The sequence below is a fragment of the Melospiza georgiana genome, chromosome 2 (genome assembly GCF_028018845.1).
Source record: "Melospiza georgiana isolate bMelGeo1 chromosome 2, bMelGeo1.pri, whole genome shotgun sequence".
Taxonomy (NCBI): domain Eukaryota; kingdom Metazoa; phylum Chordata; class Aves; order Passeriformes; family Passerellidae; genus Melospiza; species Melospiza georgiana.
The window spans coordinates 4,596,327-4,623,011 of NC_080431.1; the positions used below are offsets into that span (position 1 = coordinate 4,596,327).

Below are 26,685 nucleotides of genomic sequence, written 5' to 3' on the forward strand. Positions count from 1 at the left end.
ATCATCCAGGGTCAGATCCAGGTGCCTCTTAAACATACCTGGGTATAGGTGAACTACCTTCATTACAATATTAAAAATCACACCTCCAGGTCAAAAAGATCCCTGTGCAGGTGAAGATCCTTCCCCTGAACATGCATAGGAGTCTGGTGGAACTATGTAATTTTATGGTAATTATTACCAATCATACTTGGGAGGCTACTAACACAACACTTTTGTGTGTAAGTAATGGCATGGAAAGCCCAGTGGGCTCTGCCTGATTTGTGAAATACCACCAGGCACCCAGGCTTGTGCAGCTCCAGAATAAGTAAATAATCAATGTCTCTCTCAAGTGTATAATTATAGGTGTGTTGCACACCACATAGAGGAATTTTGTGGACAACATAGATGATTTTGTGGACAACAACCTCACAGCAGGTCCTGATGAGAGTGTAGTATGGCTGCTTTCCTTAAGTTATTTTTTTAAATGTTCTTTGGTGCTGAAGGATAATAAATACCCCATGGGAGCAGGTGAGAGCCCTGGGTTTTCTTTTGAGATATATGGCAGGAAAATGGAGGAGGTGAGTGGGCATGTGTGCACTTGGAAAAGCAAACTCATTTATTAAAAATTATTTGGAAGCTCATGTTAGACAAAACTGAGGCTGCTGTTCAGACTCTTTTTGTGGTTTTGGCTTGCTTTTTGTGGTTGTTGGGGTTTTTTCCCTTCATCTGTCTTGTTGACATAACTGACACTTCCTTCACTGAAATTGCATAGGGAACCACAGTTCAGGTAAAATAAGAGCTGGAAATAATCTGATCTGCATCACCTTGATAAGTGGCACAGAGTTGCTTCCTGCCTTAAGCTTTCTATTGATCTCTCAAACATCAAATGATCTTCATTGGCCATAGTAAAAAATAAATAAATTAATAAAGAGAAGCTAGCAGGGCAATAATCACAGCAGGGCAATAATCACAATTGGCTTTAAAACAAAGTTTAATCAGTTTGCAGAAATTTGGTTGCTTGGACCAGAGGACCCTGCATTTGACATGAGACAGGGTTACTGAAGTGGCAATATTGGCATAGGCCCTGATTAACTTCTGGCCTGATTTTCCTTGGCCAGGGCATGTGATGTCTCCCACATTCCTTGCTGTTCCCCTGCCTTTAGGGGAATCTCCTTCAGTATCCATCAGTTTCTCATGCAGCCATCTTCAATGGAGCCATCCAGTCTCCATGAAAATAAATGGTGCAGCCCTGACTTGGAAGAGTCTTGGCAATTCTCCATCCCAGAATCCTCTTGAATTTTCTATAAACTCAGACGTGAGGATAAAAACAGCGATGAAACACATCCATGCATTTCCAAATCACTGGGAAAATCTGCCTCTTTTCCTCAATCTAGCCACTTTTTTTCATCTTTGGGTAAATCTGCTCAGCTCCCAAGGAGGTTCAGGCTTAAACCTTTGACTTAGCTGATTATGTTTGTCAATGCTGGAACTGTTGTCAGGTAAGCTCAGACCAGATTGCTCTGGCATCTCCCTCGTGACTGGTTTCTCTGAGGGTTAAAAAATGCTGGCTCATTCTGGAGGCAGTTCTGTCTTGCTCAAATCTTGTGAAACAGTTTAGTTTGTGTTCCACTTAGGAAATTTGCAGTTAAACATACAGGTGGAGTCAATCACATTGCTAAAAATGTAGAAAATCATGATGTAACCTCAAGGTAAGCATTTCTGAAGTCACTTTTACTGCTGTGGAAAATAATTTATATTCCAGTCTAGTGCCAGATACATTAATGCTAAGTCTCTGAGGAAAGACTGCAAGAAATGACTTGTATCTTGTAAATATAAACATCTGCACAGAGCCTAGTTCTTTCAGGCAGAAAGGCAAGTGTTTACTGTTATATTACTGTAAGAGTCGTTGCTAGGAGTGCATCTGTGCACTTGTGTTTTATTTTTCTTCACATCATATTCTTTTCTCTCATGTGCAGCTTTGGGACCCACCCTTCAGCAGCCCTTCCTTCTAAAGAAATTCAGATAATGTGTGCATCAACTGTTTGAAAAACACAAGGCTCCAGTGATAGCTCTCCTAGGGCTAGAGGTGTGGTTGGAAAATAAAATTCATAAGCAGTAGAGAGAGAAAGGAGTTTCCTCTGTGGGGTGGGGGTCAGATTAGGAAAACAGGGAACAGATCATCCTCAGAGCATCACACCATCAGTATTCCTCCCCAGGGCCCTGAGGAGAGCCCAGTGCCTCTGAAGAGCTCATGTTTTAAATCTTCATTTGCCTGCTGTTTAACTTAGCAGGCAAAGGACTTTTCTGGACCATTTACACTGATTTGAAAATAACATTTGTACCACTGGAGCCCTTCCAGCAGATAACAAGAAGTCTTGTGCCAGTATTTATATATTACTTGGGGGGTTTTTTTGTTGTTGTTTCATTTAAGCACTTAATTTAGTTAATTGATATGCCAACATTTAAAATCCTCTGTACCTGGCTTTGGAAACACAGCTCCAGAATTTACAAAATCAGTATAAATGGTCCAGAGAACTCTGCCAGCCTTTGCTTTTCCATCAATGCATGGAGTTTGCCAGCATCTCAAAATAGGGACTATGTACCCTGGTACTATATGGACAGAAAAACTATCTGGGACTTTTCTGCCAGTAATGTATTCTCATAAATTCAGGATTCAAGGCTATAATATTTCTTTGAAGGTTTTTTTTTTTTTTTTTTTGTCAGAAAGAATGAGCAAAGTTATTCTACAAAGCATGGCAGTGACTACATCTGCTGTTCCCCACTTACCTGCTGCTCTGGGGCTACAGCACTCCCTCACAAAGGGAAATATTTGGTGTTTATGTTGGAGGAATCAGGCCAGATGCATCAGCCCAGGAGAGGCGAGGCTGATGCAACTGCACACTCCCAGATCCAAGTGAAGGGAGGTCAAGTATGCATTCCCAGCCTAACCCAGCTCCTGCTGTGGTTTTCCCAGTAGGGATGGGCCATCCTCTCCCCCTTTCTGGCTCTCAGGGCACACCACCTTCCCACAGAGAAGTCCAGCTGGATTGTAACTAACACTGTCACTGTGCCTCCCTCGTGGCACCACTGACATGAGGGCTGCTGGTCTGCTCTAGGGGACAGTAAACCTGGTCACTCCCTCACACCAACTGGTTCTTTCTATCCCCTTATCCATCTATTTATCTTACCTATTCCTTCCTAAATCACCTAGATCTCTCCCTTTCTTTGCCTTTGATTCTTTCCCTAAGCACCCCATGAGGAGTGCTATGCAATCCTGAGATGCTCTTCTGGCGCCCTGTTTTTTAAGTTCTTTTAAGTTTTTAAGCCTTCTGATGTTTACATTCTTGTAACAAACTTTCTCAGACACTTTCTGTAAATAACGTATTGTTTTGCATTTTTATGGAGGAGGAGAAATTTGATGGACTCTTGGTTTGTCCAGTGTCATTGGAGAGGAGGCACTGTCACCCTGCAATCCACTGTCACTTTTGGAAATCTATAAACGTTGGAGTCAGAATTAAACTTTGCCTCCTTTTTACCTTGGAGAGTCCAGTGTCTGCATTGTTTTATTTCGTGTCTTCGAGCGACACTCTTCCCTTGCATCCCCTAATGAGTCCTAGATCTGTAGGATACAGTCCCCTCAGTGCTAAAGTTGCTGTGGTGTTGGCTCATCACGACAGGCTCCAGTCTGTATCCTGGAGTCTATCCTGGAGCTGATACTTTCCTGGGACAGCCCTAGGAAGAGCCTGGAATGGTTTTCCTTTATTCTGAGTTCCTATCTGAGGGTTCTCATCTGCCATTGTGTCCCCATGCTTCTTTGGACTTGTGAAAATGGGCCATTGATGAGCTTTTGTGGTGGGTGTGGGACGAGCCAGGGCAGGCTGTTAGTTGGGCTGCCAACCATTGAAGTGCCATTGTCCCTCTGCAGTCCTTTGTGTGCTTTGGAGACAAGCTTTTGTCACATAATCTCACGGCTGATTTCTTTCCCAGCCTGGTTATGGAAATTAAAAAACATACAAATTCTCTGGAGAGTGATGCAAAGTATAGACCAGTAATTTTTATTGTTTCACGTGTAATGCATACATAAACATCTCAGGGATGAGAGCCTGCAGGCCTCCCTTCCCCAGGTGAATGATTTAACCAGTCAGCTTTCTTTTTTGACCTTTTGACTTAGTGAATCCTGGGTTTCTTTTTCAACAGCGCCACGACTGCAAGAGTGCAGGGTGCCTTACACCTCACCTATGTGATCAAGGATGTAACTTAGAACACCTAGGAGTCAGGAGGTCTTTCTACAACAACTCCCCTTGCCCTGTTCCCATGCAGGGCTTTGCTGAGTGTTGGGCCTGTTGAGAATGTCCTGGACCAGGCCTCATGGGTGGTATCAGCACCTTTCTTCCAGGTTTCTCAGGAAACTCAAATGACAGCTGATAATGCCTCTGTCTTCTCTCCAGAAATGGTAGCATTTGTGTTGGGGTTCCAGTGCAGCAGTCATGGAATTGTGGATGCACAGGACCTGCTGGGCAAGTGCTGTAACCCTGCTGACCAGGAGCACTAAAGCAGCCCAGGTGTGCTACAGCTGCAGCCCCTCTGTGCCATCAGTTTCAGACACTGTTCATGCCAGGGCTCCAGTGAAACCACCACATCGTCCCAAGCACCCTGGGCAAAGTCTGGGAAATCCTTAGCATCAGATCAGACCAGGTTTTTAGGTAGGAATGAAGGACCTGGCTGTGACACACCAAATGTGTGAAAGCCTTGCCTTAGGTGTTTGTTAGACATCTCTGTGCTCAGGACTATCTGGGTGTGCAGAGAAGGAAAACTGTAAGCCTTTAGGCAACTTTGACAGGACATGTGTGCTTTCAGTCTCAATCTGCTGCTGAATTAGGTTTTTTTTTTAGATTTAAGTTCTAAATGTTAGGTACCAAAAATTTTCCAAAGTCTTGTTTTGGATCTGGCTCTAAGTAGCATGACCTGAGTAATTACAGACCTGTTAGACTGACAGAGATCCCAGGCAAAAGAATAGAATCACTGATACAGGATTTGCTTCAATAATGAATTAAGGAAAAGTAATGTAATTAATGCCAATCAACATGGGTTAGCAGCAAATACATTCTGTCACATTGGTTTGTAATTGCATCAAGAAGATATTAAGTGTGGTTACTAAAGGTAATGCATTCAGACATGTGAAGCATGTGACTCGACCACACAACACTGAATTAGGGATACAGATTTATGATACAAAGACCATCCAGTCCCTGGTTAAAGCATTAGCTTAAGGTGTCTCAAAATGTAATTTTAAATGAGGAATTGTAATCACGCTTTTTATTAAGATCTTTCTTAGGTTTTTTCTTGGCTGCATACTACTAAATACTTGTTGGTAGCTCTCAACAAAACATGTAGTCATCACAGTTACTTGCAAAAAATACAAAGATTGAAGGAATACTTAATAAGGTAGGTGATAGAGTGGGATGTTGACCAAAGAGGAGCTTTTTAAGTGATGCTACATCAAAAGGAGTAACAGCATCATCCCTGGATGGATAAACAAATATTGACCCGGGATGATGATGCTGTAATACTTCTGCTTTCATGCTTTTAGCAACCGGGCCTGGGATGCGCTCTCCAATTCTGGTGTTAGCTCAGGAATAAAACAAACTAACAGTCTGTTGAACTTCCAGAGAGGATGTTAAGGGTGCTTTGATCACAGCCTGCCATTACCTCTTCAGAAGTGCCTTAAGGATGCCTTGCCCTCTGACTTGGCAGTACTAGAAAGTGAAGTTAGATTAAATTAGGGGCAGGGTGAGGTCCCTTCCTACCCAAAGTAATCTGTGACTCGTTTTTGTAACATACAGGCTGTAGTTCAAACTAATCGATGTAGTGTGGCGAAGTGATGTGGCGTATTTTATTGGGAGAGCTGAATTGGGCAATCACAAAAGTCCAGGCTGTGAACTCCAAGTCCTTGGAGGTATTTGTGCTGCCCACAGTTCCTCTACAGCCAAAACCGCAGAGGATTTAGCAGCTTGTTACCTCCTAGGTTATCGGTAGATATGCAAGCAAAGTTTGTCCCATTGTGTATTTTTGCCCGTAATGACACACAGAAGATGGCAAGCTGGGATGATTCACTTGTGATCATTTACCTGTGAGATAACTTCACAAAACATTATTGCTGACATGCCATTGGTGTTTTAAATGAAAATTTCAGGTTCAGTCAGTAAGTGTAGCAAAGGCATGCTGTCTAAAAATGAGTCAGGAGCAGCATAGGAAATTAATCCAGAGGAGTAAATACTATAGGAGAATGCTGTTCTCTTGGGCTCTTCTTAATGCTGAATTTATATTACAGACTTGAAGGTTCATTGTAGTGAGAAAGCCAAATTTCTCCATTAAATATTCGAAGCATTTCTTGGTACAAACATCATGATTAAGAAGCAGTAGCAGTTTATATATACATATCACTCACTCCTGATGTTAATGGGATGTAAAAGCTCTGTATTATTGTGCTATCAAATGCAACCAGGCAGCTTGGATAAAAACCAACACAGAGAGTGAATATATTTCCACAGTGTCTTGCTGTGAAGCTATCAAGGATTAATAGGAGATTCCAGTGCAGCAAACGAGGAAAAGTTTTACTTGGTAGCTATCTGAAGAGAGTCACTAAACGCTATGAACTGATGGTGTGTCACCCAGTCAGTTCTGCGACGTGCTGATCCCAGTACTAAATCAAGAGAGCAGTGTCTAATGGCTGAGTCTAGCATGGCATCCCAGAAAAGCTGTTGGAATCACTGTTTCTATGGAAATTTCTGCCAGGGAAATCCAGGGGGCTGAACGGCATGAAAATCTTCATGCAGGGATGCTGCCGAGATGGGTCTTGCTGACTGAGGTGCTGGTGTAAATCGCTCCACGTGGTGGTGGTAACTTAAAAAGCTGACTGTGCTTATCAGCAGAGGAAGCGACCACAAAAGATTGGTACTGGAAGATGAGAGGAGGGAGGGAGGAATTAAGTACTTGGCACGGAGAGAAAAGAGCCAGCAGCTGCTACAGCATGAGTAAAAATTAGTTTGTTTGTTTCCCCATTGTTCGGCTGAATTTGTTCATGATCCCACGGCTTAGAGAACTCCCTCAGTGGAGTCGCGGATATCAGCAGCGAAATCAAACAGGGTTGCGGTGTGGTATTCCTCCGATTCTGCCTGGGACTAAATTACGCAGGGCAAACAGCGGGAATTTGCTCATGAAGTTATCTAGTGACTGAGGGAGATGAAGGTTTAAGTCCAGTGTGTTGTTTTTGAAAGGACAGAATCCCTGCTGGGCTGTGGCTTGGAGCCATCTGGCTAATTGCACAGGAATTTCCCCACCGTTTGAAGGTGAAGTGGGGCTAACTGCAGTCATGCAGCTTTCTGTCTTGGGCTAAAAGGAAAGGCAACATCCCAACATTAACTATTAAGCCAGCTCGGATGTTGCAATCAGGAGATCAAAGGTCTGCAGAGATCTGGAACATCAATTCAGGGCCTGGGCATCCATCTTAGGTGGATGTACACAAATGACAGCTAAAATTAAGTGAGAAAGGACCATACAGTAAGTTTATGAGAATTTCAAAGCAGATATAAATCCAACGTTACATGTGAAACAATGGTGCTTCCTTCTATTGAAAATCTTTCCTTCCTTTGTCGTGAGTCAAAAGTTTAGCTGAAGTGATGCATGCCAAATTTATTAGCAAAAGCTGGAGTAGATTAAAAAATAACAACTAACAAAAAACCCCACTGGTAGCTAACAATAGTGACGCATAAGGGATTGTACTGCTCCCAGTGTTAAACAGATGAGATAATATCAACATCAGCATTGTCTCAGGAAACTCTGGATCAGAATCCTGGCCAGCTAAGTTACAAAAAGGCAAGGAACCGGGATTTCACTTAAAATTTTGGAGGGTTATCAGGAAAAACAGTTGGGGGAATGAGAGAAAAATAGCTTTGTGTTTAGCTTTTAGGCGTCTTATTTCAACCCATACAAACTTTCATGGATTATATCCTCTAGATAGGTAACAGTGGTGATGCAAAGTTCCATCAGAATTTTCTGCAGCCACACGTTGCTGGAGGCTGAATTTGTGCCCCTATTGAGAGTTTATACTTTGTCTTCCACCTGCAAGTATGCAGGAAGGCAGTGGAGTGTCAGATCAGTGTGCTGAAGGAGAACAGCACTGCTGCACATATATACATTATTTAGTGTAACAGGAACTTCTTAATAGTAACTTTTAGCTAGTACTGCAAAACAGTTAAATTCGTAATGTATCAGGTCAGAGGAACATTAGGACGCTGACTGGGGTGGGTGTGTATTATTTTTAAAGCAATGCTGAATAAAAATAAACTTCCATGTGAAAAATATTTTTAAATAGCATTGAATAGCTCCAAATAAAACACTTAAAACCAGAGCAACTGCCTAAGGATTGTCTCCTTGTTCAATTCCATTTTAACTGTACTAACAGAGGAACTACTCCTGTCTGAAAACAACCAAAGATGTTTCAACACATTTTTTTTTATCACAGCAAACATGCTAGTTTGGTTTTCCTTCAGAAATTATTGATCTTTTTTTTATTTGCACTTTTAAAGAAGAGCTTATTTTGCCCGCAGAGAAGTTCAGTCTGAAAGGCGAAATGATGAGAAATCTACAAGCAACCGGAGAACACCTGCTAGAATGTAAACAGCTTGTGCAGATTTACTGCAGGCGTCCTTGAGCCTTCAGCAGCAGGACACACCGAGCGCTTTGCTTTAGAAATGTCAGAATAGTTTCTGTTTTTTTGGCAGATTCCAGATGAGACGAAGTTGGAGACTAGTCCCATCTCTCATGCGGATCACTGATGCCTTCAGCATCCCAGCTTTGGTTCAAACACCAGCCAAACCCCGTAAGAAAAGTGCCTGAGGGTGAACAACACTCAAAGGGAAGCCGTGCTGGCTGCTGTGAATGGGGAGTGCCATTTTGCACTCTGTGCTTCTCGCCGGTGCTGAGCCACAAAAGAAAGCGTGATGCTATTTTAGCCAGCTATTTAGGCCCATGAATAATTCCACTGACTTATTAAGTTTTCACAGAAACTTTAAAAGTTTTAAGTACAGTTAATGTACTGTGGGTTTGCAAACCCACGTGGGTTTGCTGCGGCCAGGACCATTTAATTTCTAAGCAACATCCATATTCTAAAATGTCATTTAAGGCTGTTTGTGACCCCTTTCTCACAAAAACCCCCGCAACAAACCAAAACCAAACAAAAAATTCTCATAATCTTTCAGTATCATGTTACCAGGAAAACTTAACACCCCGCAACTTGCCTGCCCGTTGTTAACAGACAGAACACCTCCTCATCTATAATGATACTCCTTTATCTAAAATTACGATAATTAGCTGCCGTGCCCATGCTGGAAACGGAAACCCCAGGGAAATTTAGAACAGGAACCATCTACGCTCATTTCCCCAGGTATACACTTGGCTAATTTGGGGAGGACAGATGATGGGCGGGGGGACATTTTCCAGCGCTCACTGGAGAAGTTGTAAGAGCAGCGGGGATGCCGGAGGGCTGCAGGACTTGCAGAGGGACGTGCCCGTAGGCTGAGGAGCGGCACCAGGCAACCGAAAGGCGCCTTAGCCGGAGGGAGGGAGGGAGGGAGGGCGGGAAGAGAGGCAGTTTCGGGCAGCCGCGTCCCCCTCCCCTCTGAGCCCGGACAGCGGCGGGGGCGGCCCCGGGGAGTCGGCCCGGGGGAGGAGCGGAGCCGAGCGGAGCCGAGCGGAGCCGCACGGCGCGCCCGCCCCGCCAGCCCCGCCAGCCCGGCCGGCTCTGCGGGGAGGCGCTGCCCGAGCGGGGCCGCCCCCGCGCCTCTCCCGCCGCCGCCGGGACCACTGGGAACATGGATGGGCACGTCCTGGGATGGATCGTCCTCCTGTGGATCGCAGGTAGGGCCGCGGGCAGAGGCGCGGCTGGCCCCGACGTCCCTGCGCCGTGCTCAGCCCGCCGGGCTCCGCGGCTTTCCTGAGGGGGGAAACTGTGGGGGGCGTTGGGGAGATGCTCCTGAGGGAGCCGGCGTGAGGCCGGGAGCTGCTCGGGGGCGTCCCGCGGTGCAGTTTGCGGGGACTTGGCGGAGAGGGTTGGGAACGGGGGGCAGCCGGTGCCTGCCGGGGCTCGGGGCAGCTCCGGGCGGCCCTCGGCGCTTCCCTTCCCTCAGCGGCCCGGCGGCGCTCGGAGGGAGCGCGCCCGTCCCGGGGAAGGGGCGGCCGGCCCGGGGATGTCGGAGTGTCCTTGGCGAGAGGGATGGCGACGAACCCCCGGCTGGGAACAATTGCAGGAACTTCTCCTTCACCCCGTGTCCTGACCGCACACGCCGTCCAACAGAGGTGTGAGAGGAGGGGGCTGCTCTGCCTCTGCTTCCAGAGGGGCAGAATTCCAGGGGGGCCTTCCCCGTGACGGTGCAGCTTCACCCAGGCCTTTGTCAGCCCGGTTGCCCCCCAGCCCAGCCCGCCGCTCGCCTCCCCTAAAGGTCGGGCAAGTCCCCCCCAGGGCAGGGGGAGGGAGCCGGAGAGGCGAGCAGAGAGGGCTCAGTGATGGGGAGAGGGCAGGGGGGGCGAGCTGAAAAGGGGCTGGGTCTGAGAGCTGGGCAGCGAGAAGAGGGAAGGGGTTACAGCAGGGTGAGAGCGGCGGGGCAGCCGGGGAGAAAGAGAAAGCCGTGTCAGGTCAGGAGCAAGATCTGCCTCCCGTGAGCCGGTGCAGCAGCCAGGCACAGGCAGGAGCAGCAGGATATAGGAAAAGCTGCAGTAGGATGACTTAGCCAGGCCGACTGAAAGAAGAAAAACAGCCACACTTGGGTTAAGTGGCATATATTTCCCACTGTCACCTATGTATCCCACAAAAAAAGACCTCAGCCTTTTCCCTCTTCCTATTCAGATTTAGGATTCACAAGCAGTAAATTCGGCTTTTAGTCATAACACCTCTCTCCCACCAGCCACCCACCCCTTTCCTTGCATTTTCACTCTGAGTCATCCTCAACACCGGTGCCTGCCTACTGCTCCCTTCCAGGGTTTCACGGCCTCATCTGGGGCTTCAGCAGCTTCCAGCTCATTCTCCCTCCCTTCTCTCCCTTCTTCCTTCCCTGCCATTTAGCTGCTTCCAAATGTATCCCGCTTCAGTGAGTTGGTCCGGAGTGGCAGCACACCCACAGTGCCCCTCCTTTCCTACTAGCCACAGTGGTGTTGATAAATAGCATCCAAGCACCCATGACATTACATTCCTCCCTCTTTCTAAAAAGCTTCTTTATCTGCACATGTCAGGCTAATCAGGACTTTTTTTATCAAGCTAAAAGACCGGGCTGTTGACACTTTTCTCCTTCCACCGAGGGCAGTTCACGATTCCTGGCAGCGAGCAGTGTTTGGAGCATGCAGGGTCAATGCAGAGAGAGGGAGAGAGAGAGGTGTACCGCTGCAGTGGGAAGACCTTCCAGTTTCCTCCAGCCCCGTGGTTTGGAGACAGGGCTGCGTGCAGCTGGTGCTGTGGAGAGCTGGCAGGCACAGGCTTCCGGCAGGCAACAGGTTATCCATAGCTGTGTGCTGAGGGATGGAGGCACTCCGTGCTCCCCGCTCCCCTCCAGCCTCCTGCCGCTGCTGCCCGGCCATAAATCAGGTGCTGCTGTCCTTTTGCACAGCCGGCAGAAGGCAAATAAGCAAAGGTGTGTGAGTGTGTGCGTGTGTGTGCACAGACAAGGAGGAGGGGGCTAGCTAGCAAACATGGATTCGAGATTTTCCTCTCCCCAGTGGCTGTGCAAAGGAATGAAAGGTCTGCACCGAGGTAAGGAGCCCTAATCCAGCCGGAGTGGTACACTCCACTCTGGGGAACAGGAGTGGGGGTTGGGAGGTGGAGGGACAGAGTGCAGGATGGGGAAGAAGCAGGGAGACAAAAGGGAGCACGAAAGAGAAGGCTCTCGTTCCCTTCCCTCCCCTCCTCCCTCCTCGAGGTGGGCTGAGAAATTTCTAATCAGCACTTTCAGTTCCTTTCCTCCCAGCAGCAATTCCTCTCTGTCCTTTGTTTGTCTTTAATTTTTGGCTCTTGCGTTTATCTTTTGTTTGGTTTTGCGCATTGTGAGTTCTTAGGGCAATTTCAGAAAATCCTGTGTGAGGCACAATGGATTTGGTTTGGCTTCTCCCCCTCCTGTCCTGCTCTCCCACGTGCCTGAAGCGAGTGTTTTAATAACAACAGCAAATGGATGAAGAGCAGGTCGTTCTTTATTCCTTCCTGTGAGGTCACACGGGTTAAGATATGTGTGGAACTGTGCTCTCATTCTATAAAAAGAAGACGCAATTTGCCAAGTATCCTCAGTCCCTGTGTAAAGCCTGTTCTTGTAAATTACCAAGTGCAGCTTGATTCTGGAATGAATCCTCCCCTTGTGTTTACCATTTTCTTATTAATGCTGTAATTTCTAATGCATTTGAAACAAGAGCATAGTGCTGTGCTGGCTACTGAACTTCAGTTTTAGTACAGAACAAGCAGATCAAATTTTTCCTGCCTCACAACTTGGACCAAGCTTGGAAAAATTACAATTAGAAGACTGTCCATGTTAAAATGAGATCTTTTCTCTCTGATAAGTGCTTTTCCACCAGTAATTCAGCACTCAGTCCCTGTATACTGTTGCTGTACTTGTTCTTTCCCAGCCACAGTTCAGGAGGGCAGGCAGAGGGGGCATGCTGGAGCACAGTTGTGTCTTGGCTGTTTCTGGCCAGCTGACCACACTTCTTGGGAAGGCAGGGAAATGGTTGGACTCTTTTACTGGTCCTGATTTAAAGTGTTCATCTGACTTCCCTTGCCTGGCTTCACAGAGCATAGCAAGTGTAGCATAACTGGGAAGAAATCTCATGTTTTTCTTACTTTATATTCCTGTGAGGTCACCTTGAGTGAGACTGGCAGCAGTGGAAATCCCAATGCCATCCCCAGGACAGGTATTATGGCTTGGTGTTACAAGGCTTGGAGGGATTCTTCACATTTCTTTTGCTTTGCTCTCAGGCTTCTGATGAGTGATAATTCTGGGAATTACTTCTGTAACAGGTTTCAGACAGCAGTAAGACAGGGTGGGTTTGATCTGGTGGGCAGAGATAATTCACCTGAAAGCATCCAGGGTGACTTTGGTGAGTGTGTGAAAGGGGCTGTGGAAAGGGAGTGTAAGGAGCACAGGGAGGCTGATGAAGAGAGTGAAGTGAGGAGCTGGGAGTGCCTGGGGAGAGCACCACAGAGAATGGGGAAAAGCAAGGAATAGTCCAGTGCCTGCTGCAGTCATTCTGCACAGCCTGGGCTGTCCTACATGGAGTGCTTTTGTGTTAGAGCTCTGTGCTCTGAGTGCTGCCTGTGCAGGCCACGCTCTTCTGCAGCTGCTTTGGGTTTTCCCCTTTCCAGGTTAAGTAGCTGGAGAGCTGAAATTCTTGGTTTGCTGTGGAGCTGTTGAAAACAGAGCCATGCTTTCACCTCAGCTGCAGCTGACTTGTTCAGGCATTGGTTTCTTGCTTCCAAAAAAAGTTGACAATTAGTGGTCACGTTGCTAAGAATACAAGTCTGATAGGAACCAGACAAAGACATCCAATTAATTTCCCATAAGCACTGGACACAGTCTGATGGTGATGGCTTTTGCTGATAAATTGCCTGAATTGGACTTAGTCCAACATGAGTAGGCGAGAACCTGTACAATACAATCTCAGTGATCCCACTGTCCATTCATCTGTTTACACATCTCTTTATAATTTCTGACTTTCTGGTCTCAAAGCCCAGATCTTGCCCTTCCTGATTCAAGCTTGATCCACATATGAAAGTATAAATGGTATGCCAGTATTCAGCAGTGGGGGAGACAACACTTTAAAATGCAGAGTATCCAAGGTGCCAAAACCGAGGATACTTTTGCCCAACAGTTAATGTTATTTGGGAAGGGGTATAAGCTACCCTAAGGGCACTGTCTCTTGCCAGGCAATGGATGCTTTTCTGCCAAAGCCCTGAGGTGAAGTCTAGGAGTAGCTTTCCTGAGGTGCCTGGTTCAGGACCCAGTGGTTTCCATTCTGCTGTGTGCACAGCTGCCACCTCTATCAATAAAGGAACATGAAAATTTGAAATTTTTGTAGTTTCATAGAATCAGCTGTACTACCTCAGACAAGCAGTAGCATGAGCCAAATAATTGCAAAGAAAGAGATGAGATGCATGATATGATATGATGAACATATAGGGAGACCCATGTGACCTGAAGAATAATGTGTGCTGCCTTCCTTCTCTTGGACTCCAGTCTTGTGTGCTCCAGAAGGATGCAGCCTGACACATGTTCCATTGAACTACAGCACTGGGCTTTGCCATTACTTCCAGGGTTTGGTGCTTCAGATCAATTTTATTCTAACCACACGATATTTAAGGTCTCCTGCAACCCAAGCCATTCTGTGATGCTGTTCCTAGGGGCTGTGTAGTGAAGTTAAATCTTCCTGGGGCTCATTTCATCTCAGGGAGGCAGAGGCTTCTCTGGAGGTCAGTGGCAAAGCAAAAGCCTCAGTTATCACCTCTCAATTGCTTTCTCTCTTGCTCGGGGAAGGGGCTTAGGAAGATCAGGCTCGCCAGGCTCAAACCCGCCCTTACAAATATCCCCTCTGTAATCGCTTCCTGGAATTTTCTTTAATCACCAGTGAAATGTATTAGTGGTAGCTTGTGTGGAGTGTTGATTGCATAGTTTGAATGCATAATCTGAGGATAGTTCAGGAAAGGAATCAGAGCAAGGAGACAAATGCACATTGCCAATTGAAACAGACAAACCCCATACAATTATATTTCGGAAGTGTGATTATTTTTAAGCTCTTTCTCTGGGAGTCTGTGTGTGTATATATATTTGTACAGACACACAAAATCATGGATTCTTTTTATTTTCTAAGAGAAAGGATAACTGTGTTTATAAGATGCAATTGATTAATATTTTCAGACCTTTTTCTTTGGGTTTAGGAGAGCAAGAAGAGAGGAAAGAGAACAGTCATGTAGTCATGAGATTCCCAGGAGCTGGATTTTATTCTTGTTGAACTTGAAACATTGTGAAATTCACAATGAACAGGTTCCTTCTCTAGAGTGCAGGAATTGCATTTCCGTCATGACTTTGAAGTAAAGGCTAATTTTGCTCTGTCTGCATCAGTCAAAACATAGCACAACACAATTCAGTTTCTTTTTAGTCCTAGTTGTATTAAACTAGACAGAGCTACCATGGTGCTGTCACTAAGCTTCTCATAATTTTTCACATATTTCACTCTTTTTTTTTCTCTGCTCTGTTAACAACTCTGAATTCTTCCCTCTGATACATCTGAGGCTTTTCTTGTCTTGGCTACACTGCATTTTGAGGTCAGCAGTTTCTTCTTGGAGGTGAGGAGGTTCTATAATCCCCATGCCTGGACATAACTGATCAGTTAATCCACCATCTTGTCTTCAGGCAGTCAGACATCCTGGTGGCCTTTTTGGTGGACACTCTTACAGCAGTGACATACTGCATGAATCAATTCCAGTAATTCTTTTTTGGCAGTGGAAATAACAGGTGCATAATTTCCCAATTCAGCCATATATAATTATATATAATTTGACTTAAATAGATCTAAAGTTTCCTCTGCTCTACTCTCCCAATCTGAGGCACTCTGTTGCTCTTAAATGCTATTCCTGGAAGGAATCTGAAAATAATACTTAAGAAGTTAATAAAGAGCTTGGGATAGGATGTAGAACGTGCCAGATAATTTTCTGCACATCTCCAAAATGCTTTTTGGTAGAAAAAGAATTCCTGTATTTTCCCAAAAGCTGCTTTTCTTTTTTGATATAGACATTCACATGGGGGTAGGGTGGGGAAAGTTAGTCAGATGAGAATTTGCTAAAGCTCAGCTAATCATTTATTAAAGCAGTCCTTGGCTTGCCAAACTCATTAATCTCATTAACAGGGAAGGAGGGCTGTGGTGCATGGCCAGCTGAGAGCACTGTGTTTTCCAAGCAGTGTACTTGGTTCACAAGGGAAAGATTTCAATATTCAATGTGTCACTGTTTTATCCCTGAAGCTGAGGTAACCTGATGAGTCACTTGATCAGCTCATGCCACATCCTGGCTGTGGCCTCACACTCTGGGGGGTCCTGGAGCTGCCAGACACTGGCCTGACATGGACCCATTGGGCTTTCAAGGTGTTCTTCATGTTTCTTGCACTCAGATGCAACCCAGAATGTATGAATCTCTGGAGAGGATTAGGCATCACCACTTGGTTCACCTTGAGAAGCAAGTGCTGGCATTCCCTTAGTGCCACGTGGTCCCTGGGTAAAGGAAGCCTGGCAGAGATGTCCCAGCTGCCCCTTCCTGAATAATCTCTCTGCCTGTGTCTCAGGAAAGTGCAGGAGCTGCCTCATTCCCTGCCTGTCCTGTGGGAGACCTCAGCTGTGCTTGGTGGTACTCTGGAGAGCAGCCACATCAGTGTTTGGATTTGGGTCCAGGCACTTCTGGCAGAACTGATAACCTGCTGTGCAACTTCCACATGGCACAAGCACAATGTGCATGGTGTCCTGCATTCATTATGTGCATAACACAGCATTTCTGTGCAGTGCCACAGCATCCCTGTGCTCCTCAAGCCTTCACATAGAAGTCCCAAAGGTCAAACCCTGTCTAGATTAGTAACTCTGTTAGTAGCAGTGACCACCTTGCCTCTCTGCAATTAGCTTTCCCCTGGGTTCTGTCCACGCTGTGTTTTCCATTTCCAACTGGGATTTATAGACTTCATTGTGCTCTGCAGTTCACTGCAGACAGTGTATCACTGCAGACAGTGATAACTTGTTGAATTTAATATTCACTGGTTTATCAGCCTCTTCACTTCCCTTTGGTTCTGAATCCTGATCATGCAGTCTCTGCTCACTCTTGCTTTTCAGGTCTACAGCTGTCTCCAGCTTGACCTTGTCTCTTCATGCCTGCTGTTACACAGTTGATGCATTTATTGCTCTCTGTCTGCTTCAAGCTCCAGTGCTTTAGTCTGTGCCTTCCCCCCCTCCCCATTCTAAAGATATCTCCTGTCATTTCACTTTCTTTTGCCAATTTCCATCTCCTTTTCATCTCTGCTTTCTGGAGTGGGTGGGTTATTTTTGCTGACTCCATTTCCTCTCTTCTCTACATCATTTCTGAATCTCCTGCAACCTGACTGCAGCCCTTTGTACTTATTTTGACCTGGGCTGAGACACCTTCTCCAGCTTCTTCCAACTGAATATGAGCTTCCTGATTGTCATCTTGCTCATCATTCTGCTTCTTATATTTGCTCTGATGCTTTATCTTTACTCTTTTTTCTTCTTTCTTGCATTTTCCCTTCTCTTATACTGCTTCTTGATATCAGGAAGTCTTTCTTTGTCCTCAGTCTTTTCATTCCTCACTAAGCTTTCTCAGGTCCACCAGTCCCTTCTGCAGATGTTGTGTGGACTTTCTCTTCTGCTTTGTTGTCTTGAATGTTTCCTTGTTTTTCTTATTTTTCCCTGTTTCCCTGTGTATTCCTTCTTTTCCACCTGCTCTGGGTGAGGGGTGTGGTAGCATTTTCCACACTGAACCTGATTCCCTTTTTCTGGTGTTGTGTGAGTGCTCCCAGACATCGCTGCCTGCAGCACAAGGAGGGAAGCAACGAAGGGCTCATGGGGGAGTTTTGGCCATATCCCTGTGGGTGGATGGAGTGCCTCACTCTCTAGAAGGCTGACATTGCTCACTGACTCTCCCTCAGCTACACAAGGGTGTAACAGCAGTCCCCTGCATCTTCTCTGGGGCCTTGATGCATCAGGTCCAGGCTGCAGCTCTCTTGTCAGCTGCTAGGTAAACATTACATGTTGAGATCCCTCTCCTCCCTGGGAAAACTTGAGGGTTTGGGCCCTTTTTCTCCACACCTCCCACATGGAGCAGTTTGTCTCAGTGGTTCTTGCCAGGCCTGGGAAGAGCTGTGTGATTTGGATCCGCTCCTTTGTGCATCTCTGGAGTTTGGCAGAGCAGGCAGCACTAGCTGGGCACCAGTGCAGAATGTGCTGGTCCAGGCACTGTTTGTTGCCTGACTTGTAAAGAGGAGGTGTGGTGCCACTGAAAGGGGGAGGGAGGTGACTTATTGTGCAGTGGGATTGTCATGGATTCAGGATCTGGCCCCTTGGCTGACCTGCTGTACAAGTGGAGCATGGCCATCCCTAAAATACCTCTTCCTTATGTTTGAACTTGCCCCAGAAGCTGTGAAGCATCACACCATTGTGTTAGGGCTTCCACAGCTTAAGGATGCTACATTTGAGCCCTCAGCCCCATCATGCTGTGTTTTTCTTTGTGACTGTAAGCTATGAAAAAGCAAACTTATTTCTGCTGCCAGCATCCGTGCTTACATACGTTGGGGAGTGTTGCTCCCTAGCACCTGAAACAGATGGACAATTTTCTGTATGTGAGGAGAATAACACTGGGATAAAATGCAGTAGCTCCCTCTTGAAGCAGTGCCAAGGCATATGATACTCATGTTTTTGTCTTCTAGCTGAGGTGGAAGGGTTGCAGGTCACTGTGCCTGAGAAGAAGAAGGTGGCCATGTTATTCCAGCCTGCTCTGCTTCGCTGCCATTTCTCTACTTCTTCCACCCAGCCAGCCGTGGTACAGTGGAGGTACAAATCCTACTGCCAGGACAGGATGGGAGAAGCTCTGGGAATGGTGACTTCTGGTTTGCAAACAATGAGCAAGAGGAACCTGGACTGGGATCCCTACCTGGACTGTGTGGACAGCAGGAGGACAGTCCGTGTCGTGGCCTCCAAGCAGGGATCTGCCATCACCATAGGAGACTTCTACAAGGAAAGAGATGTCAGCATTGTCCATGGTAACTCTCCTACCCCAGGGATGCTTGGTGGGGGCTGGAATGGACTCTCAGCACTTTGGGACACTGGAGTCTGGCAGAAAATTTTCACTTGACTCCCTCAGTGGGAAGAGATGTCTGGATGTCAGACATTTAGGATTCAGCCAACCAGTCCTAGATCCAAAGATAATTTCCTTTGGCACTTCCCTTAAATTACCTGTAGGTCTTCAAAAACAGTATCCTTTTTTCCCTTCCATGAAGTGGAAGCTTTTTATTCCTGACTTCTGCATATTGCTGTGTATATAGATTTTCCTTAGCAAAGGGGTAGCAGCAAGGGATACAAATTCAGTCTCTGCAGGATAGGTTTTTCTTCCTTGCAAATGCCACTGCTGTTTTCTTAGTTCTGAAATACCAAGCTTATCCTCCACCTCATGTTTGCTCAGCCACAGACTTACCCTGTCATGAACCTGAACTCACACAGCCTTGGGCAGAGTGGAATGAAGAGATTCTGTGGGGTGAAGTCAGGTTGGGTGGAGATGAGGGATGGCAGGGTCCTTAAACATTTTTGTCTGGAAGGCTGTGTGAGAGACCTTGTCCCTCCAAAGTACAAAGTGTCTGATTGACCGGGGAGACCACCTAGCCACAAGTGGAGACTCGTTGGTGTGGAGGGAATGTGATCAACCTTTGCAAGAGGGAGTGTTTTCCTTTGTCTCTGTGTAACCTGTTCACAAATGACTGAGGTGCTGTAAGGAGACACTGTCTAAGCCCTTCTTTCATGACAGGAATAGTGTTGGGACCCATGCCCTAGGTGACAGGAAGGACAGAGAGACATTAATGACCCCTTGTGCTCTTGGCACTTGCAGGGTGAGCTGCCTCTGCAGCATTGTCTGTTTTCACACCTACAGCCAGAAGTCCTGACCTGTTGTTTTTTCCTGAATACTGTGATATTCTGGATGAGGTTAAACCTTCTTCTTAGAAAGGAAATGAAATGGATTTGGGGCACAGAGATGGATCCAGTGCATTCTTCCTGTAAGTGTTGGAGGGAAAACCTGACTTTTCTTTTTTGCCTTCCAGATGCAGACCTGCAAATTGGGAAGTTGATGTGGGGAGACAGTGGCCTCTATTACTGCCTTATTATCACACCAGATGATGTGGAGGGCAAGAATGAAGAATCAGTGGAGCTGCTTGTGCTTGGTGAGGCCTCTTGTCGGGCTGCTTTTCCAGCAGATACCTGATGCATCTTTCCTCCTGCTCTCTTGCTGTCTCTCCATCCCCATGCACTGTATTACTATGGGTGTAAGAGCTATGTAAAACAGTCCCTGCAGTGCTGTCACCATTGCCTTGCACCTTGTGCAGTCATTCACACCTAGGCAAAGTGGGTGGCAAATGCTACCAAACCAGAATAGGAATGTTTACACCCACACTGCTCACACCTTACACAGGCGTAAATGACTGCAGAGAGTGCGGGGCTATGGAAAGGCAGAACCCTTGTTTTTAAGGGATAAAACAAATAACTTGCAGCAAAATGAACACTTGAGACAGAGTCTTTTATCAGCAGACACCCAGAAGACATCAGATCCTGTGATTTTTGCAGTCCTCATCCCACTCCTCTGACCTGTGAGGCTGTCAAGAAGCACTGTATTGAACATGTCAGTTTGGCAGATTTTTTGTGTGCCTGATAACCCTAGTCCAGTTAGAGGTGCAGTTTCACAGTCATCCTAACCTGGTCTGACCTGGTGCTGCCACTAAGAGGACCTGCCCTCTCTGTGGTGTGTGTGCTTGGCTCTGTTTCTGTTAAATTCCCTTGAGCAGGGTGCTGAGCAGGATCAGCTTCTTCCCTGTTTGCAGGGTTTGCTTTCAGTGGTGGCTTCCATGATAGAGCTTAATGTAAAGGTCAGAAAAGCAGCCATTCCAGCTAGAGGAGAAAAGCAGAGTGCAATGGGCCTTTCAGGGACTTTTGTTGACATGCCTGGAGCCAGCTGTAGTACTTCAACTCTAGATGCCTCAGGAGAGCTAGCTGAGTTTTTCCCAACTTACCTTAAGACCTCACCATGGCGCTTCTGTGTACAGATTTTGCATCCTGTGATGGAAATATTAAAAAGCTTGGGTTGATAGTGTGTAGGTGATCTGTGGAGGTGTACAGTAGAACATGTCAAGCATTCCCTTGATCTCCTACCAAAGGTCAGAGTTTAATTGGTGTTTATATTTGGAGCTGTAGTTATCATCACCAGGTAAACCAGACTGAATGGGTGAGTGGCTGTCACAGTGCCATTGCCTCTTCTCACTCCTTTAATGTCAGCCAAACAATGGACAGTTGGAGTGGAAGGTCAGTCTGGTCACTCCAGAGAACAGTGTCACATGCCTGTGTAAATCCACAGTGTGACATCTATGTATCATCTGCCACTTAGCGACAGGCCCAGGACCAGCCTGTGTGAGTTCAGGTGAGGTTATCTCTGCCAGGTGGCAGTGGTAGCTGTTAAAATCCTCTCCTGAGGTCCTGTGTCTCTGCAGTGATGAGCTGCTGAATTTTTGTCCCTTTTTCACCTTCCTGTCTGGGATTTGGTGTCTTCCTCTTGTATATCTACAACTGTGCTCAGACACCAGTGGTGAAACAGTACCATGGTAACAGGAAAAATTGGTTTTTCAGTGTGTGCAGAGGGCTGTGGGGAGAAAACACAGAAATCCCTTCCTTTGGAGCTGGCTTGATGTCTCTGCCCCCAGTTCATTGTGGTTATGTTGGGGGACACATGTGGCTTAGGCTGCATCACCCTTGACCACATGTGCTTTCCTTTTCCACCTCTGGGGCTGACCTTGCACTCCATGCAGCTCTCTGCCAAGTTTGGCAGCAGCATGAGAGCAGACTTGTCGTGGGCTTCTTTCTGCCTCATGCTGTTAGGCAGCTTCTGTATATTGCTTTTCCTGGGTAGAGGCAACATTCCAGCTTTTGGTGCAATCCAGGATTACCTGCCTGTTTTCCTCCTTCTCCCTCTTCCCCTTCCCACCTTTTTCTTTTCCTTCTGCCTTTGCTGTTACTTTTCTCTTTGTTTTCCTTTATCTCTCCCTATTGATGGCTAAAAGATGAAGCAGCCAGTGATGAAAATACTGTTCCTTAATATTCTGCATATTCTGGGATATTTTTTGTTCCCATTGCTTGGAGGGAGACACTGAATACAGATGTAGGTTGCAGCAATTTTACAGTCCTAGAGGACATGTGATAAAAGGGTTTTGTTTGCTGTTCTGCTGCTCTTTGGGTGGAACCCAGATTCCCTGTTAGAGAGTTTGGAGCAGCAGAGGGATAGTGTGTGAGAGATGCCATGATTCCCAGAGCACATTGCTGTTTGCTCCCTGCTGACAGTGGTCTCTCAGATACAATTTACATTGCTTATTTTGGGGTTGCTGCATGATTTCAGCATAAATTAGAATTTTGAATAGAGCAGAGGTTCTATCCACTCATGTTATCCTTGGGGTGACAGAAAAATCAGAATGGAAAAGGAAATAGGAAAATATCCCTTCAAGTGGTTTCATATTAATGCCAGGATAAAAGGGCAGTTTAATACCATGTTGAAACCATGAAAGGACTGAGAAGCAAAAATGGTAGATATCATACTAATAGCATCAATAAATTAATGGAAGTTTGTTTAGCTAGAAGTGCAGGGGCCTGCTATTATACAATGAATCATACCATGAAAAATTGATCAAAAGGCACTTTATCATGACTTAGAGCAAAACCTAAAACCTGGGCAAATTACAGCATTTCCTTTTTTCCTAGGAAAGCGATCACAGAGACCTTCAGTGGCCTCTTGAGTAGCCAGGGAGCCTGGGTCATGATGGGATCTCAAGTTGGGTTTTGTTACCTGGATGTGTCATGTTGACACTCCGAGCTGCTGGTCGGCATCAGAGAATCCCATGTGCTGTCCTCATGTCACACTGATTTCAGAAAAGCATACAAGCATTTATTTATATCCATTTGTGCTCAGCAAAGCTGATAGGATTTGTAAGGCATACCTGATGTTAGGCATGTGTTTATTATGTACTTTGCTGAAAAGACCATTCAGTATCTTCTGCTTAGTCAGGGACTTTAACCCTCTCTAAGGGAATCAGTGCAGGTGAGGGAAAAGGAGTGGCAATCTCTGTCTCAGAAACACTGCTTCTGGTGGTGAACCTCCTCTAGAGTAAGGAGGGAATTTAAATAAAAAATACATATTTATTATATTTTAAAAATGTACTTGAGACCTTATTATTCTTTGCAACTGTCTGAAAGGAGGTTATAGCAAGGTGGGGGCTCTTTCTCAAGCTGTATTGGGAGGGGTTTCAGGTTGGACATCAGAAGGAATTTTGTCACATAAAGGTTGGTTAAACATGGGAATGGGCTGCCCAGGGAGGTGTTGAAGTCACTGTCTCTGAGGTGGTTAAGGAAAGACTGGATGTGGCACTCAGTTCCATGGTCTGGTGGTGTTTGATCATAGGTTGGGCTCAAAGATCTCAGAGGTCTTTTCCAACCTACAAGACTCTCTGATTCTCTGATATATGTGCATTTTGATGGCATTTGGAATCTCCAAACAGGATGTAGTGTGCTGGCAGCTGTATGAACTCTGCTTCTGCTGCAGACTAGTCCAGAACTTAGCAATTCCACAGCAGGAATCAAGTGAATCTCCCTGCACTGATGTGTTTTATTAGAAAAGGAGAGCCTTTGCTGACATTACAGCTGTGTGAATGAATCCCTTTGAAACTTTATACATTTTAATTTTTAAACTTTTTAATGTGATTGAATCTAAAATGCTCAATCCTAAATTGAACAAAGTCTACATTTCTGTTGTAGTAGCTGGCAGCTAATGTCCTGCTTCTTGAAACACAGGCAGTGCTATTAATCATATTGTTATTTGTAGCCCCTGTGTATTGCTTTTTTATATGAGAACGTCAATGGGCTTCAGTGAAGTAATTCATTGCAGCCTTTCTGAAGGGAGCTGCACGTGTACCAGTGCAGGGATGCAGCGTGCCTGGAGTAACCTTCAAACCAGAGCCATGGGGCAGTGGCAGTGTCATCCTGGCTTCGTGTCACCAGCTCACATCAGGAGGCAGTCCAGCTTCATTGCATAGCCTTGCATACAGCCCAATAAGCCTTCCCAAGAGCCAGAATTCACTAACCAGGTGCAGGGACCTATGGAAGCTGCTACACTGCTCCCTTCCCAAGCTGGAAGAGCTAAAGAGCAGTGCCTGAACGTACAGCTCAGCACAGCTGGGCACCCTGGAACTCATAGGTCTGTGCAAGCTCGGTGATGTTTGCATTCTGAAATTTTACATAGCTTAGACATGCTTCACAAAACAGTGACTCCATTCCCTGGGAGGTTCTGGAAGAGGCCAGAAAGTACTCCACTAATTCCACTTGTTGGTTTGATGCTTTGCTTAGTGATCTGTGCACTTTGCTAGACAGATATTGCCAGCTTTCTTTTCCATCCAATTCAGCAGCTAATTTTACATATACTGTGTATCAGTGAAATATTATTTTATGGTGAATCACGGAATCATTATGGTTGGAGAAGACCTTCAATGTCACCGAGTTCAACCTTTGATTGATGACTACCACCTCAACTAAACTGTAGCACTAAGTGCCACATCCTGTTGTTTCTTGAACACTTCCAGGGATGATGACTCCACCACTTCCCTGGGCAGCCCATTCCAGTGCTTAACCACCCTTTCAGTGACAAAATTCTTCTGATGTCCAACCTGAAGCTGTCCTGGCACAGCTTGAGGCCATTTCTTCTCATTTTGTCACTTCTTCCCTGGGAGCGGAGTTTGACCCATCTTTCCACACCCTCCTTTCAGGCAGTTTTAGAGAGTGGTAAGGTCCCCCCTGAGCCTCCTTTTCTTTCCAGGTTAAACATCCTCAGCCACTCCTCATCAGGTTTGTGCTCCAGACCCTTCCCCAGCTCCGTTCCCTTCTCTGGACTCACTCCAGCCCCTCAATGCCTTTCAGAGTGAGGGGCCCAGATATAAACACCAGACTTGAGAGGCCTCACCAGTGCTGAGCAGAGGACAGTCACTGCCTGCTCCTGCTGGCCACACTGTTCCTGATCCAAACCAGGACGCCACTGGCCTCCTTGCCCACCTGGGCATACTCTGGCTGATGTTCAGCTGCTGTTGACCAGCACTCCAAGTCCTCTTTCATTGCAGTTTTCCAGCCACTCTTCCCCAGCCTGTGGCTGGAAAATACTGTGGGAGACACTCCCAAAGGCTTTATTAAGTCCAGGAAGACACATCCAGAGTCTTTCTCTCATCCTCTGGATGGGTCACTTGGTCGTAAAAGGAGATCAGCTTGGTCAAGGAGGACTTGCCTTTCCTAAACCCATGCTGGATCCTTCTGATCCTCTGGTTGTTCTGTATGTGCCGTGTTTTATTCCATAACCTTCCCAAGCACCAAGGTCAGTCTGACAGACCTGAAATTCCCCCAGTAAGAAGCTGAAGCTTCTCCCATTGTTATGCTTTAAATAACAATTAGCACTTGAGGTTTGTGTTAATTTCTGGAGACAGCTGGCAAATAATATTGGTAAGCTGACTTCTTCTGCTGTTTATATAACCAGCCAGTATCCATGTAGGCTAAACCCAAAATTTAAAAAGTCTCACACCCATAGTAATAGTAGTAAAGAATGTAAAGTAAAGAATGTAGATACATATCCACACAGCATATTGTACAGTAATTAATGTGCTAATAGAGACATGTGTTGACTTTCAGTGAGGATAAATCTCCACTGGGACACGTGTGTATGGTGTGCAATGCTAATAAGGCAGTTCTTACTCAGCAAAGTGACTCAATAGCTGGTATAAATATAGCCAGGTTTGGAGTCTCTTCTATGCCAGGAGAGACTGTATAATGAAATTTGACATGATTTCGGAGATTGAAAAGTTCTTGGCAGAATTTTCCCTTACATGATGTTGGTTTTAGGATTTTGCTCTGATTTGCTGAAGAGCTGCCAGTAGCATCCGAGCCAGTGCTTGGTCACAGGAGCTGGCAGAGTTGTGCTGGTGGCCTTGTGTTGGGGATGTGTTGGCCCACATCTCAGCTGGGAAAATGTCTGTGAGCACCTCCATGGAGAGGGCTCACCAGCCCTGAGCTGTGACCAGAGGTGGGTGGTGCCAGCAGGGGAAGGAAGTGATTGGCACACTTCCTCTTAAAAAACCTGGAAAAGTGTGGATGCACTGCCCCAGACCACTGTGCTGCCTCCTTTGTAACCAGCTTCTAGTTCCCCTCATCCTAGCCCAGCCTACTCCTGATTATTTATTTCACACCCATTAGAAGTGCTACTTGTTGCCAAGGTTTTTTACCCCTGTTTTCCTCCTTATTTGCCAGCGACAGCCACACGCTGCTGCTCACAAAGCAGACCGGTGTGATTAAAAGACCGCGGTTACCAAGGCAGCCATGGCAACAGCCTCCTTGGAGGTCTTTGTTGCCTGCTAAAACTTTGATCTCCAAAAGGGGCTACTGCTGTTTCTCCCTCCAATTGAAGGGAAGGATGGGAAGAAAGGATAAAGTTTACTCCAAGCAGAGGGAGCACAGAGGGACGCTTTGCAGAGCCGTGCTCCCCCAGTAAATCTCACAGCAGCTGCCTTGGAAAAGTGGCTGATTTACAAGGGCCACACTTCCTCTCCTGTGCTTTCCAGCCTCTCCTCAGGCCAGTGTCCCTTGCCAGGGGCCTCTTGCTGTGACATGGCTTGGCAAAGCCTTCCACCACTGAGAAGGAAATAATTCCCTCTGTAGTTGCTGTGTCCTGTGATCACACTGCAGCAGGTTGGGCTGTGGAAGCAGCCTTCAAACAGGAAAACAGTTCAGCAGTTCCTGCCATAGTTACCCAATATTTATCACATTTATGCAACTGCCAGTATTTCCCATATTTAC

The 26,685-nt window shown here is 46.2% G+C and overlaps 1 protein-coding gene across 3 annotated transcripts in view; it reads left to right on the forward strand.

Annotated features, from left to right (window-relative positions):
* Positions 1-9,771: 9,771 nt before the first annotated feature.
* Positions 9,772-26,685, forward strand: part of ILDR2 (immunoglobulin like domain containing receptor 2) — a 38,804-nt gene continuing 21,890 nt past the window's right edge. For all 3 annotated transcript variants that reach the window (XM_058019161.1, XM_058019162.1, XM_058019160.1), the window contains exons 1-3: positions 9,772-9,897; positions 18,486-18,818; positions 19,869-19,988. In XM_058019161.1, the coding sequence (XP_057875144.1) occupies positions 9,852-9,897; positions 18,486-18,818; positions 19,869-19,988 (499 nt within the window). In that variant the 5' untranslated portion in view covers positions 9,772-9,851. The remainder of the gene's footprint in view (positions 9,898-18,485; positions 18,819-19,868; positions 19,989-26,685) is intronic.